We start from the raw sequence: 16,240 nt of genomic DNA, 5'->3' as shown, positions 1-16,240 counted from the left end.
TTATATGAAAATTTAGTTGGCACTATAAGACGAGAGATCGTGCGGCCTCATTTGTGTGACTCACCACATGACAAGGAAGACAAGCTTCATAATGACGATGTCCAGTGCCGCGAAGAACTGCTTCAAGATTTCAACTGGCTGGCCAAGTGCGCCTAATGCGCTTCCGAAGACGACGCAGAACACGATCAAGCCTGCAAAGTAGAGATAACGGTTACCTCTTTCGGAGAATGGCGTTCCTGAAATTAGGTAAAGCAGAAAAGTACCCGCAGAATCGTGCGGGTAAGGATTTAAGCGACGGCTTTGTATTTAAGCCACCTGCTTACGTGCAGTGGATATGTAGATTGAGTGGAAGAAGAAAGATGTTTTCTTTTTTGGACTTAATGAAACACAACTACTCATTGTGACAACAGTAATGGCATCACCCAAATCGCTATAGAATGAAAAAGACAAACACACACACAACACAGGCAAAGCGTATGATCGAGTGAACTAACTGGAAAACGGACAATGCGAATCAATTATTATACGGTAAAATTGAAAGGCGTTTTCTTTAGCAGTTTATATAAGGTGGGACCCACCTGAGGAAGGACGATAGAGGAAACGGGCAACGTGTCCCATTCATATATCGCCTTCCTCTCCCTTACTCCTGCCATATACCTAGATAGCCGCACGCATAACCCGCTTAAGTTTAATTACCAACAGTTACTGCCATTCACGCATTCTTATTAAGAATGAAAAACACGTTCTCCTTGAAATGCGTTCATGTGACCAAACAGCGCAGAGCTCGCACGAATCCCGTGAACAACGGGTATAGAAGTGCTGGCTTGCTGCTCCCTACTGAGGTAAATAATAGGAAGAGTTAAAGAAAGAAAAGAAAAAGAAATGTGCACGTAAATGCTACGACGCGCGCGACAACATTTGAATTCTGCCGCTACGTCCGCATATCCCAGAGAAGCGTGGTAGCACGTTTATAGCCCATCCATTGACGAAGGCCTAGACCAGTGCCCCCCATGGTATTTTTCTTCATTAAGGGGATACATTGTAGGCTGTAAAACTTTGTCAAAAGGACTTTTATATGCGCACTGTAGCAAGGAAAGCCACAGTTGAGATGCGTGATGGTCTGCACCGGTCATACACACAGAACAGTTAGCGCTAGTACGAGCTTTAACAACGCGACATGCTTGCTCACCCAAGGAGTTAGTCCCAGATCTTCGTGACCAGCTCCTTTTCGAGATTTCTCTTGCCGCTTCTCCTCTAATTGAAATATTTCTCTTCTCGTACGAAGTGTAACCCTGGGGCGAAAAGAAGTGACAAACGAATAAATGGTCGCGAAGGACTGCTTTCAGAAGTTTTCATGCTGAGCCGGCATGATTTCACGTTCATATTTTTCAGACGATGTTGTAATAGCGTTTTAATTTTCTGTTCACATCGCACATAACGCTAGGAAAACTACACTGAGCAAATTTTTGACGTCACAAGTGCGAACGTTGCGTTACCAATACATATTTTACAAACGAATTGTCCTCCAAGCGATATAATCAAATCGCCTCGCACTATATTTTGTGACAAATCTCGTAGTTACTGCCATTAAGCACAATGTTAACTTTTGGGGCATGACCGAATTATATTGCGTTGACAGTGTCTTCACAAGAAAAGTGTTTACACTAAAGACAGCATGCGTTAACTCGTGAGAATGTACTTAACGGACTTTGCGGAAGGAACGGGCAAGTCAAGATAACACACCACTTATCGCCGAACATGAATAATGTAGCAGGAGCGTTGTGCCAACAAAAAGAAAGAATAAGAAAGATGCACTGTTGCTTGTTCAGAGATTATAGCCGCTCACACTCAAGCAACTTGATTGACAGGAACATAGTAAACAAGACTAGCATGTTCACGCGTAAGTTATCGCAATGTTAGAATAATAAATGGTGCGCAATTTAAACGACTAATAAACACGTTTGTTTGAATTGATGATAATAAATGCTCTGAAATTATTCGACAAATAAAGAATTATAGAAACTTTGAGAATTTTCTACTAAAACGTAAGCATTCTTTGGATCTGCTGTTACTTGGCTTTTGCTTTTGTTTCCGAAATTTAAGTCTGCCCACCCCCAAATTTAAGTTTGTCCACCTCCAAATTTCAAGTTGTCTACCCCAAAATTTAGTTTTTCCTACCCCCAAATTTTAAGTTGGCTCACTCCGAAATTTCAAGTTGGCCCACCTCCAAATTTCAAGTTGGCCCACCCCTAAACTTCATTTGGCCCACCACTACTATAGGCTTTCACATACATTTTCTATGGAGTCCCATGCATCCCTATGGGTAAGGTAAACGATTTTGCTAACAAAATTGTCGGGGTACTCGCCAGCGAATACTTACGCATTGAACAATTTTATTAGAGCGTAGCTCTTGGGCGCCTGTTCCTGAGGCGAGTGTCGGTGTCGGCGGTGTAATAGAGCGAACGAGCACAGCGAAACATGAAAGAGCGAACACGCGGAGCGGGATATGAAAGGCGCAAGCCGCAAACGGCTATCGTACCATCGGTTTTGTACTATCGCCTGCTCGCGTCAGCCCCCTCTCTCGCTCTTGGTTGGTTTGCTTGGTTTAGTCTCGTTCGCACTTGTTTTGACTGTCATAGTTTGCGATGGTTTTGTAATCTGATTGTACGCGCAACGCGAATTGTGTAGTTATTTCCGGGAGCTACGTGACACGCGTGATTACACTGGGACCTTCGACGAGTCATTTATAAAAGCCGACGCGCTTGACCCGCAGGTAAGATATTCGGCGATCGCTGAATCTGCTATATGTCTCTCTCAATTTCTTTGCTTCAGTATATCGCGAAATGAAAACGCGTATAGAGCTGCGCTCAAATTTAGCATTAGCGAGTATCGTAATTGTCGGTGATTTTTTTTCTAAAATGTTAATTTTTTTTGTCGCAATTACTCCTTATCACTAATGAATCTACCAATAATCTACATTTACACTACTATGAAGAATACATGTCTTGGCAAATTACCGATTTTTGTTACACTTTTCGGGTGACAGATTTTTCTGGGATACTCGCCAAAGAATGCTTGCGCAATAATAAGCATTGCGCAAGTATAGCTATGAGCAGCGATAATTGACAAGTAGAGCTAGTGGTGGCCGTAAATACCAAAAGAGGCATGACTTTCAGCATTGGTACATAGTACTCGCTTAGATAATAGTATCAGGACAATACATGGCTGTGCTGTGCACGGCGTGAAAGTCCGAAGTATGTGCGTGTATTTTTAAAGGTCGCTTTGAATCCTTTATGATGAAATGTAATACTATACTAAGCTTGTATCAGCTTTGAAACGATGCAGATGCAGTGCCTTCGAGGTAAAAAAAAAATTCATTATGGCTTCGAGGAAACAGTGAAGTTTTACGGTAAAGGCTAAGTATCTCTACCTGTGACAATTCGGAATATGCACCTTTGTAATGCCAGCGCTACTTAAAATGAACTTCCTCAAAACCTCAAAACATTTAGATGACTTTTAACAGGACGAGAGAAATAAGTATCAGCGGTTCAATTTTTTCGAGAACACTACATGACAGCTGAATAAACAAAGATGGAGGTAACATATTTTTAAGATTCGAGAATCTCGTCGTCCCTAATTAGGTACTCTTATGCAACGTTTGTGCTTGGTTAAATGCGTCCAATAATGGTAACGTTCAAAATTCCCACGTATCACTGCAAAAATGATAAACCTCGCATTCATATTGCGTCATGCTGTCTGACGTAGTATTTTCTTTTTACTAATGGGAAAAAGACCATACACATAATGTTATTGCGTATATGCTTGCGATGAACACCATGGGTACGCCCCTTGCAGAACGCTTAGCAAAATTAGGTATTTAGGGCGCGATTAGATTAGGTAGATAAATCATCAAATAATCACCTGCTCAACGCAAGCCTCTACGAGGTTTTCGGGAAACGCATTTCTGAAAAAAGGCAGCAGCAAGAAGCCAATGTTAGTCAGCACGCTCAAGCCAATAAAAAAAAAAGTCAAACGAAAGAGCATTGTCTGCGTAGCACTTGCGCTACATGAACATTCACGAAGGCAAGGGTGACAACGGGGAGTAAGTGAAAAGAAACTCAATAAAGAAAGGTTTTTGACAATCAAAAGACGCTGCTCTAACCATTACTACCAGCTTTAATTTAAGCACCACTTCTACAACAAGGCAAACTGACGAGTAAGTTGTAATTTTGCCAATCATTTCCCGAAAGGGAAAATGAGTGGCAATGTTTATTGATGAGCGAAAGAAGAAAATCGACAACTTTTTTGTAAAACAGAATGACAGTTTTACAAATAGCCTGGTTCCCGAGTTTACAACAACACGACACTAAATAAATAGGAAGGAACAATGGAGTTATAAAGATGTGCGCTCCTCTCAGCATGCTTCTGATTGTGCACTTGGAACTGAGCGACAGAAGTCTGCTTCAAGCTGCGCTGTGAATCCAGTTTTGTGTTATAAAATTGATAAATGCCAAAGTAAGGACGAGCTCAGAGCAAAGATCTGAGCATGCGCTAGACCCATAGCGCTCGACCACCTTGAAAAATATGATGTTATCCTTCGTAGAGTTTGGACTAATGCACTTGTATTACGCTTAACATTGCCACAAAAAGAAACAAGAAAACAAACGCGAAACGAAACAATACTGAATATATAATACTATCGAAGTTCTCCCCAGACGCTGTGGACCCACGTAAGCTCCGTCGAGAAGACCCAAGTGTGGAACTGCGGCGCATACTTCGGCAGTAGGAACACGTTGAGAAAAGAACGGTTATAGGATACGCATAAGAGACTTCTGCTTCAGAAATTGAAACACTAAACTCGGTTGTCTTATTACAACGGCTGTATCATAAGGAAGACATCCCACTCTTTTTTTTTTTTGCAGTCTCCACATGACGTACACTAATACTGCAGCTTTCCTCGTAGCACTGCTGTCTATGACAAGCCGCACAGTCGCCTTAATTTCTGTTCCTGTCAGATGCTGCAATTAAGTGCCGCGTTAAGTACTTCGGCAATGCAGCGGGCTGAGGGCGCAGTGAGAGTGGGCACAAGGGAAACGCTGCAGAAATTTTCATCGACTGGTTTCACCGAAAACATCTGAGCCATAAACCGCACACGTAGACATTGGTGTGTGACTCGGAGTGATTCGTGTAGAGTGATTCGTGCAGTATTCCGAATCGCATTCACAAAAGGTTGCATGCAAAGCCTGTGTCGAAAAGCCTCGGAACGATGCTCAGCGTCACCAGTTGCAGTAAAATTTTACAGCACTGTTGACTTTTTGAATTGCCTGCGTGTAATAGCACCCAGATCCTCGCGGTGTCTGCGCTGCACGTTTTCATTTTTATTTCAGTGCTTTGCCTGGGTCTCGACAGTGAGGTGAAAAGTAACTTCGAAATAGTATTAATGAAAACACTCCGTTCGCGCCTACATTGCTGCAGTGGTTATAACGGGCGCTCTTTTTTTTTTTAGATCATACAGAATTTCTGAAAATCGCCTGCGGCAGTTAGCATAATTCCGGCAATTTATCCGCATTGCTCAAAGAGGCGGACCTTGCTTGCAGAAAAAAAAATCAAAATGCATAATCGTCTGATTAGCAAAAATCACTAATTAAATATTTAATTATTAAATTTACGGTGTATATTGACACTTGTATATAGTCGTTTATCTTTCTCCGGTGACCACTTTTCACCGGATAACAAATGTTAAACGTTATCGCTCGGCGCAGGACGGCCCTGCCCGCATCGGAAATTTCTCCAACATTATCAATGGTTCTGTCCGTTGTCTGTTGTTATCGAGCCTTGCGTAATCTGATGGCATTCGCGGCACGAATTGTGTTGTACTTTCTGGAAGCACGCGGGCACCAGCGATTGCACGGGAACCTTCGACGGGTGACGTATGAAAGCCGACGCGCTTGATCCGCTGATTAAATTTCTACGATCACCGACTTTGCTCGCCGCTATTGTTGCGTTTCTAGTGCCACTTGGCCTCTGTTGGGCACAGGTGCACCCAATAAGGAATTTCGTGATTGACAGTTTTTCTACTGTGTTCTCCGCCGTCACGGCAACGTGACAATATCGAAATTTTAGATATGTAGCAAGTTGGTTCACAAGGCGTATTCACTTAGAACAAATTTTCAATATGACGCCAGTTTTGAGGTATTAATTCCCTAAGTCTTCGGCGAAATACATTGACAGTTACGTTTGTGCTTCAATGCATGAAATGTCGTTTTCTGAAAAAAATACGTAAGTGGAATAACTGTGCATTTTTACCGCTTTCGACAGCGCGTATCTCGACACCGGCGCCATCCTTAGTATTCGGCCCAAGGGATACGCCTTGCAAGGACGCCAATTGTGGTATCTTCCGTAATGTAATTAATTAGAAAATCAATTATTGTTTTTAATTAGTTGGTTATGCATTTCGATTTCGCGCGCGAGCAGTGTCTGCCGATTCGAGTAACCCAGCTCAAGGACTACAATTGCGCTATCGGCTATAGGCGACTTAAAAAAGAAAAAAATCTGCGTTGCCTAAAAAGAACACCCCGTATGACCCAACCTTCGTGTTTGTGCTCATCAGCTTCCCTCCTTTAGAAATTACTTCGCGTGGACGTTCGCGAAACCGACGCATTAATAGCGTACGGCACGCATGACATAACGCTTGAATTTTATCATCACTCAAATAAAAGAAATCGCAATGACGTACGTTTTCAGCATACTTAGACATACTTCCTTTGATGCTTATTTTTATTGCTATTGTATAGAGGCAGGATGAAATGTTGACGGGATGTTGGATCTGAGTAAAAGCAAAATATTTCCTGAGTCTGGGAACGCAGCATCAATATTAAATGCGCTACGTGTACTAGCGAACGTGACCGATAGTGTCTTGTACTGGTTTAATGGCAACGTGCTAAAACAGGATTGATATTCGGCATTGTCCGCGGAATTCGCGTCCCGTAAGCTTCTGACCCCGCCTGTGCGTATTATGCATCGTAATATTTATGGCGTTGGGTATTCACAATGCTTTATCCATCTATAGAAAACGCAAGTCCAAAGCATAGCACATCTACTGTAGCACACAGGGTGTACCAGCTAACTTTTGCCAGAGTTTAAAAATATGTGAATGCTACATAGCTGAGAGAACCGAGGTAATGTTGTTTGCCGTCGCTTGGAGATACTAAAATTATGTTTCATTTTGCCTAAGCAGATACTTAGTCTTAATTTATTAATCAACTTCTCAAATATTATAATGAGATGAAATATGCCAATGAGAAAAATGTACAGCGACATGAAAAACTCCCGATACAGCCTTCTGTTGCTCAATACGGGCTGCATAAAAGTGTTTTACCGAGCGTGAAAGATGCCCGCAAATGCACGCAAAATTGGCGCGCGACTGGCCGCTTGAGCCACTGCGCGTATTCGCGGGCTTCCTTCACACTCGGAAAAAAAAAAACCATTTATGTAGCCCGTACTGAGCAACAGAAAGCTATATCGGTAGTTTTTCATGTCGCTCTACAATTTTCTCATTGACACTTTTCATCTAATTATAATATTCGAGAAGTTGATTAATTAATTAAGACTATCTAATCAGGCGGAATGAAAGAAAGAATAATTTGAGTATCTGCAAGCGACGGTAAACAACATTACCTCGATTCTGTCCAGCTACGTGGCATTCGCATATATATTAAAGTCTGGCTAAAGTTAGCTGGTACACCCTGTATATATATACTGAGCTCGTACATTAAAGAGCTACCAACACGTTATGCAAGTTCACTTGAACGGTTTTTCAATGTTGAAATGCGGCTCAAGATATGGCAGTCAACGTCAATAAACAGCGGGAAATCTAAAGCAAACTAAAAAAAAATCAGCAGCTGAATAGCGGCGAAAAATAAAAACAGATATGGTGGGGGGGGGGGGGGAATGCAACAAGAAACTGCCAGTAATAATATGCAGGAACTCGCCTGACGAGGTCCAGAAATATGTCGAGCAGGTGCGCACTGCCCTTGACTTCGTCCTCGGCGTCGAGCTCGGACTTGAGCTCGGGGCTTCCGGGGTGGATAATGGTGACGAAAGACAGCCCGATGAGCGCCGACATGAAGCTGGTGCCGATGAAGATGGCGAAGGTCAGCAGGGCCATCTTGCCTTTCGCCTTGCCGCTAAGGTTAGCGCTGCCTGTCGAAGAAGAGTTCAAACACTAGACGCAGCGATCGCATTTGAAATGAAAGAAAAAAGCGGAAATAAATTATGATGGCGGTGGCTTTACCACCTCGTGGGTGCACTACTGTCAACTCTGGTCGCTTTCCCCCTCATGCCGCGCTAGTTCCGCACACAGTGTTCTCCTTTCCCTATACTACAGTGATTGGAAGCGTTCGTATCGATAAGCACCAGCTGTGCAAGCATACGTGTTATCCCCCAACCTGCGTTTTCAAGTCTCCTTGCTATTTCCTTTGTTCTATGTGTATACTCTTTCCAAACACAGTAAACATGGTAGCCACTGGCAGGGTCACAAGTTATAGTTCCGCATGCGCAAAATGTCGCCTGTAAGTGACGTACGCGGCTTCGACTGAAAGGCGCGCGCGAAGAGGTGACGAAAGCCGGTCTCGCCTACACAAAACCTAATCTACAGGACTGCAGAATACCCGCCGTGGTTGCTCAGTGGCTATGGTGTTAGGCTGCTGAGCACGAGGTCGCGGGATCGAATCCCGGCCACGGCGGCCGCATTTCGATGGGGGCGAAATGCGAAAACACCCGTGTACTTAGACTTAGGTGCACGTTAAAGAACCCCAGGTGGTCAAAATTTCCGGAGTCCCCCACTACGGCGTGCCTCATAATCAGAAAGTGGTTTTGGCACGTAAAACCCCATATATTATTATTATTAGGACTGCAGAAATGCAAGGGCAGTAACATGGCGAGAACAGACGCACAAACTAATGAAATGGGTTTAAGCACGCACCATAAATAAAATTATCGTATTTTGAAAAATAATTAGCCAATTGTGCCAATTGCCAATTAGCCAATTGGCTCACTGTGCATTTATAGAATGCGCGTTTTAACAAATATGACCCGCCGTGGGTGCTCAGTGGCAATGGTGTTGGGCTGCTGAGCACGAGGTCGCGAGATCGAATCCCGGCACTGGCGGCCGCATTTCGATGGGGGCGGAATGCGAAAACACCCGTGTACTTAGATTTAGGTGCACGTTAAAGAACCCCAGGTGGTTGAAATTTCCGGAGTCCTCCATTACGGCGTGCCTCATAATCAGAAAGTGGATTTGGCACGTAAAACCGCCCAATTTAATTTTTTAAACAAATATGCATATTGTAGAGCAGGGGGTCGCCAAAATGTGGTGCGAGGGTCACACGTGGCTCTCCTTGGGTCTATACTTGCGGCGCGCAACCGGCTTTAAGCTCACGCAGTCATTGTCCGTTACTATGTAAATATACGCTGTTTGCGCTAGCTTCTGCCGAACTATGCCGTTTTTCACGAACTTAATGCGTCTGCCGTTCATAAAGAAGTAGATCAGACTGATTGGGAACCCTTCTTAACGAACAATTTTGACCACGAGTTTGTGTTTCGGAATCAGCGAGTATGACGTTTATTCGGTGACTCGGTTGACCTAGCGCTTCTGAATAAGCAAGCTTCGCCATCGGCACGAGCACTAATTTCATTTCGATAACTCCCGGTCACCTGTTATGATGCTGGCGATCATCATGGGTAGTACGAGCATGCGCAGGCATCGCATGAACACTTCGCCAGGCATGCCGAGCAGCATGATGGTGGAATCGCTGGGGCTCGCCTGGCGTAGTCCGAGGCCGAGAACGACTCCGGCCACGACGCCGCCTAGCGTGAAGAGCAGGAAAAAGTTGTCCTTGGCGAACTTGCGCAGCTTCGCCCTCAGAGACAGGGCTCGCACCTCCATGGTGGCCATCCTGCTTTCCTCGAGTTTCATCTTTCCGTTCTGAAGAAGAGAAAGAGAGAGAGAGAAAACAGTGCGAATTTCATTAAATAAGGTCTAGTCGAATTTAATAGGACTGGAAAATTTTAAGGTTTTTCGTAACACCGGAAATTCGACTGGGCATGAGATAGTTCACTGCAAACAACACGCAAAGAGGTCGGTTGAAAGTGAAGGACCACTAGAACTGTAGGCAAAAGGACACACCGTCTGTTTGCTGCTAGATTGCCGAAAAAAAAAAAGAGCGACGGAAGTGCTTGAGATTGCGTTCCAGCCTGTCGTAGCCACGGTACGTAACGGAACTTTTCCGTGCTGACATATCACATGTCATCAAACAAGCGATTAAGAGGATTTCTTAAAACTAAAGTTTTAAGGTAGTGCTACGAGGTCTGCGTTCCCTGTAAGACAACCACCATATCTTGTAACGGCTGAGAAGCTGGTTGTTACTATCCGCCATTTCACATACAGACACGTTGATCGCAGGCGTATCTTGCTGAAGACGGCGACCATCTATTATAGCCCTCTGTCGTTGGAAATATATGGCTCAATATTCAGTCGTTGCGTCAATGTTTTTTACAGCGAAGCTGTATGTGGCTAGCCGATTCGTCCGTCCGTCTGTCCCCTGTACGCCGAAAACTCCTCCGGTGCAACCCCATGGGCATGCGCGAAAACAAAAGAAAAAGAGAGGCGCGCGATTGGTTGCGCCAGTAGTGAGGTCTTTGCTCTCCGTCGCAGCCGAGCGCTCGCGCATCAATTTCTTTCCGGCACCGATATGGGTAGGCCACGCGTCATACGTACTCATGAGGAGCAGGCAGCTATCATTCAGCAACGCCGCGAGTAGAACCGGGAATGAGCTCGCCTACGCCGTGCCGATGCTGCAGCCCGGGCACAAGACCAGGCTCGTGCAGCCGAGCGCAAGCAGCAACTGCGTACCGAGGTTACCAAGCCGTCGTTTAATCAACTGTCGGGATTAACGCAGTGTTAAACACCGGTGCAGCACGTCTCAGCTTCGCTGGTTAACCATCTGTACGGAGTGCTTAAACGGTGATTTTTTGTGTTTCTTTTGTTGTTACTTAACATCTATGCGTGGGCTTGCATTGCTAGAAACTATAGTCACATATGTCATCCATGTTCTAAAGCATCCGCTTTCGTCGTTTAGCAGAGTCTGCGACTCACTATAGCCACGCTGTTTCCGCAAAACATTTTCGGGCTCTGCAGATTAACTCGCCCTCTCTTAGGTGTTGGCTTAGTAATCAAGACTGTGCATGTTCTTGATCCAAGTTCGCTACTTGGGCCGACAGATGTAATGTCCAAGACGATGCAGCAGTTCAATAATATATATATATATATATATATATATATATATATATATATATATATATATATATAAATGAGGCAGGAATGGAGGAATGAAATTAATAATGTGGTTAACAATGAAATCGGTTTGATTCAACAATGAATTTCTCTATGGCGATACATACATTTCCTGTGCGAGTGTCCAAGCACAGAATCTCCTAAAGACAGCAGCCCCTGTAAGTTCAATGGCAGGCCGAGCTGTCGCATTGCAATCTGCAATGTCCTTTTCATCAGGGAGGAGAAACGCCGGCAGTCCAGTGAGAAATGTTCAATCGTTTCTAATGCGACGCAGAAGTGACGCAAAGGGGAAGTAGCCAGACCAGTTCGGTGCATGCATAAATTAAGGTGTGGAACTGGACATCCCATTCTCGTTAATGTCGCTTCTGTAGTCTAGTTTAAAAACAAAAATCCTGCTACAAGGGAACTGTAAGTGGCTCAGCTCCGTGGATGATGTTAGATTTGATTTTGATGTAAAAAGGGTGTATCTTCTAAGCCTGACAGACGGCATAAAAGCAAGGAGCTTAAAGAAAACTACTCGAGTAGAAACGATGCCCCGACGGTGAAGCCGCACAGGAGGGGCACGATAAAACTATAAATAAACGATAAAAATGGTGAAGAAGCGCTTTTAGCACACTTCTCACGTGTTAATCAACCACCTTGGTTAATCATGGCGTTTTTTACCGGGCAGGTGCTTATCTATGTGTATCTGTATTACTGGTTTTAGTGTGAAATCTCAATACCCTGGCATATTGTATTAGGAAGAACGTCATCACTATTCAGAAGAAATTGCTTTTTCGTTGAGTACAACCAACTTTTATTCTCCAATTAGCCTAGCATTACAATAACAGAGTGAAATCACTTGATCTGTAAGCGGAGATCACCCGACAAGGCTCTATTTCAGGTGAAGGAAGGGTCAGCATTGGTTTCACCTTTTCTTGTAAGAAGCTAGGGGAGCTTGCACTCCAGCAGTGTTATTGCGATAGCCACTATATTGACACTCCAGGCGCATTTCTGCCGTCGGCGTCACCGTCGCCGTCGCCGTGAGGTTTCGTATGAGTGAAAGCATGTGAGGGTGAGCCGGCGAATGCGGTTCAATCTCGCGTGCGTGAGAGAGGAACGCGGCCCGTATGCGTGCCCGCGCGCGAGGCAGGGGGTCAGGCGAGGGAGGAGCGGCGTTCATCTTCGGCTGCTACTAAGGAGCCTCGATGTTCTCCTCACCCGCCGCTCCGTACAGAGTGGAGACAACCGCGACGTCTACTACGGCGTTGGCCACGCGAATCGCGGGCGCCGTAGTAGGCGCCTTTGACGACGTAGGGACGCCTTGCCGGCGCTCTTGCTTGAAAGCGATCTGCGAGGTAGCCAAAGTAGGCTCCCGCGCGGGCTTCGTCTTCAAACCGATCTGCGATGTTTGCAGAGTGCGCGAAGTTCCGGTAGCTTCGTATGCGTTGTGCTTTCGACGTTTCGTACGCGTTGAATGACAGATGCACGGAGGTCAGTTGGCTAGCGGCTGCTGCCGTGTTTCCTAAGTGCAGCGTTTTCACAGACAGTTTCCGCTGTCATCGAGCGATGTGTGTTCATGTTTACCTGTGCGCGCGTGACACCATGGTGATTAATTTAATTAAAACACGTTAACGGGCTAGTTGGTTTGGATCCATGATAGAATGTGTAAGCACGACTGAACAAGGACGTAGAAAGAAGCAGACACACAAAGACAGCGCTGTCTCCTTGTGTCCGTTTCTTTCTACGTCCTCGTTGAGTCACGCTTACATATTCTATCATTGTTAACTTAGTTAGTAAGCGAATGTTTGCAAGTTGATACGGCCGATAAAGCTACTATAGTTGTTTGCACAGCTATCTACTAATTTGCTATCGCAACCGGTACTTCGCCTTTGCCGCGTAACTACGAATTTTTTCTTTACCTCCTAGATAACCTTTACCTCCTGGATAAAACCCGTCGTTGGAAGAAGGGTACACACGAGGCCTCTAAGAGAAGCCTTAGCCAAGCCGTCTATCACTTCTTTCATAAGTATGCCTTTGTTCCCATGTACCCATATAATTCGTAAACTCGGAAAGTGACTTGGAGCCAGTGAGTGCAAAGTTTTTAATATATGCGACTCGCCGGGAGCAGTAAGTGAGGTGGTGCACAACGATAAAGCGTGTGTGATTATTACCGCGGTTGTCATGGAAGGCTGTAGCTCACGCAAAGCTAGGACAACAGCTAGGAATTCCGCTAGGAATATTGCACTGAAGTCTGGGAGACGAACAGAAAAAGAACAATCCAATGACGATGAAAAGATTCCAATTCCGGCGCTTTCCTCCCTCTGCGAAGCATCCGTTGCTATAGTTACGTTTGTGCGGAGCTGATTCAAGTGATCCTGGAGTAAGCCATTAAGAATATGCCAGCGAAACGGCCTTGCATTGCTAGGGTATATGTAATCATAAGTGATAACCAATGAAATTGAGAGACTGCTTACCATTCCCATTTTCTACGCACTGCACCAAAGTGTTTTCGTCTTTGTAGTCGTGCTGCAGTCAAAAGTCCACATGTAACGAGCTGCAGGACACGCGTATTAGTTTTTTTCTTTACTTTTATAACCAGCTTTTTTATATATTTCGCTATATATACGCCGTCACTTCGTGACGTCGCAGTAGGGCTTTCGGTACATTATGTTTGTGTGTCAGCAGCTGTGTAAGGATAAATATGTCTTCTATTTGAATTTTAATACCTATTTTGCTACAGAGTATATCCCATATCGCTGCTGAATTTCAGTTCATGAGAGCCAGCTGAGAGCACACCTGTATGCGCGTTCCTCGTAATATGGAGATCGCGCGCCACATGTTGTTTGTCGGGTGGCGGCGTTTCACTCTTTAACAAATGTTATCGCTCAGCGCAGGACGCCCCTGCACGGATCAGAAGTTTATCGAATGTTATGGATGGTTCCATCGCTCTCTGTTGTCACTGAACCTTGTGTAACCTGATTGCACGCATGTATGTGCGACGCGAATTGCGTAGAACTTTCTGGAAAACGCGCGGGCATCAGCGATTACTCTGGAACCTTCGACGACTCACGTATAATAACCGACGCGCTTGACCGGCAGATCACATCTCGACGATCGCCAGCCGTGCTCGCCGCTATCGCTGTGCTTTGATCGTAACTTGCTTTTGTGATCAAAAATAACGTACACCACGAAGGACAAGGACAGCGAGAGACGACATACGCATTTCTAGTACAATGGGCCCTTTCTCTTCGTCTGACGAATTACCAACTAGCCCAAGCCACCACCCTAGTTTGCTTTTGTGGGCTCAAGTTCGCCCAATAAAAGTTAGTTTCGTCATTCAGGGATTTGTCGCTGTATTATTCACCGTCGCCACTACGTGACAATACATTTCTTACTTGAATTGGGGTACCCGTTTTGCTGCAGAATGTAGCCCATATCGCTACAGAATTCCAGTTCATGAAAGCTGGCTGAGAACACGCCGTTCCTCGTAGTATGGGGATCGTGCGCCCACGGGAATCGCCGACTGTTTCAAATGGCGCGAATGGCAGGAAAAAAGATGGCGTAGACGGAAACATCACCGCGAGATGCTTTTTGGATGCCTTAACGTGACAAGGTTGCACTGCGATTTCTATCGGAGCAACGCTCAGCTATCCTCGCTGCTCGCGCGTGTTCTATACTTACACTCACCTCGACAGGACGACTCAGGGGCGTCAGGACGTTCGTATTTGTATGTCTGTTTACAAAAAAAAAAAAAAAAAAAAAACAACGCGCTCGCTTTGTGATTTGAAGGAACGCTTTTAGACCTCTTGAGTGCGCAAATGCAGTGGATGAAGTCCTGCCTAAGAGTTCTGGTGCCTGCTTATACAGAGCGACAGCATCGCTTCCTTGGTTGTTCTATTAAAAGCTTACTTAACCATGTGCCTGACTTCATAGCAGGAACCCCGAATTTCACCTAGCGTGGGACACAGACGGAGGAATACAGGACAAATGGTCTGCTCCAAAATAGCGTAGCCCAAGGCCATTGTGACCCGGATTCGTGCGGTGTGTCGCGATGGTAGTGCGCTTGCTGGATGGGGTATGTTGTGAGTGAGCCAAGAAAGCAACACACTCTACACTTTGTACAAAGTTATTTGCTGTCAAAAAATAACGAATGGGTGAACTTGAGAAATTTTATGAGCTTTAAGCTTATTCACTTCGACAGAAGAAGACCGCTGACCTCCACTAAAATTGGTCCCTCTGGTGGAGATCAGTGCAGCAGACTCCTACAGTGCACGTCACTATCTTGGTTGGTTGGTTGGTTTTACTCTATGAATGGCTCATGCGCACTCACTATGGCAGATCCCCCAAAAAACGGATGAGCTAACAAAGTAGTTAGTGAAGTATAAAAAGGAACACTAATGAGACATCTTGAATAGATAAAAAAAACGAAGATTAAGGTCAGATAAAGATTCTAACCATTTAGGAGGAAAATCGTCCTGATTCAATTATAAACCCCAAAACAGCTGCGCCAATATCCCTATGATAAGGTCCTGTACAGGTTGCTCTCAAAGCTAGAATATCGTAAATGGCTTAATTGAATCCTGCACCATGAAATTGTCTTTCTACGATGTGTTTTTTTATGGTGAGAAACGGCAGCATGACAAGGAAGTGCTCTACTGCCTCATCCTCACCCTAGTATGAGCCCGAGGAGGAGGGCGCCAGATCATATCTACACAGATAATAGTTTAAGGTACGTACTTGACAGCGGAATTTAGTAAAGCGGACGTCTCTAGTATGGCAGAAAATTCTAACCCAAAAAAATATGAAATGCTGATAACCAGGTAAATTTGTTAATGATAGGTTCCAAGAATCTTGCACGACTGCATGCCTCCTGCACTTAGCAGCAGTTATGAAAGGTGACACAGG

General features: G+C 44.8%; 1 protein-coding gene across 4 annotated transcripts in view; it reads right to left on the bottom strand.

The window, feature by feature from the left end:
* The window catches only part of LOC126541589 (excitatory amino acid transporter 2-like), a 74,880-nt gene that overhangs the window by 13,151 nt on the left and 45,489 nt on the right, over positions 1 to 16,240 (bottom strand). For all 4 annotated transcript variants that reach the window (XM_055076764.2, XM_055076763.2, XM_055076762.2 and 1 more), the window contains exons 2-6: positions 9,715 to 9,985; positions 7,992 to 8,202; positions 3,922 to 3,964; positions 1,190 to 1,292; positions 65 to 191 (exon numbers count right to left, since the gene is read on the bottom strand). In XM_055076764.2, the coding sequence (XP_054932739.2) occupies positions 65 to 191; positions 1,190 to 1,292; positions 3,922 to 3,964; positions 7,992 to 8,202; positions 9,715 to 9,976 (746 nt within the window). In that variant the 5' untranslated portion in view covers positions 9,977 to 9,985. The remainder of the gene's footprint in view (positions 1 to 64; positions 192 to 1,189; positions 1,293 to 3,921; positions 3,965 to 7,991; positions 8,203 to 9,714; positions 9,986 to 16,240) is intronic.

Source organism: Dermacentor andersoni, chromosome 2 (genome assembly GCF_023375885.2).
Source record: "Dermacentor andersoni chromosome 2, qqDerAnde1_hic_scaffold, whole genome shotgun sequence".
In the NCBI taxonomy this organism is placed as follows: Eukaryota; Metazoa; Arthropoda; class Arachnida; order Ixodida; family Ixodidae; genus Dermacentor; species Dermacentor andersoni.
Note: the sequence above shows the minus strand (reverse complement) of the source record. Positions and strands in the feature narration are given on the sequence as shown.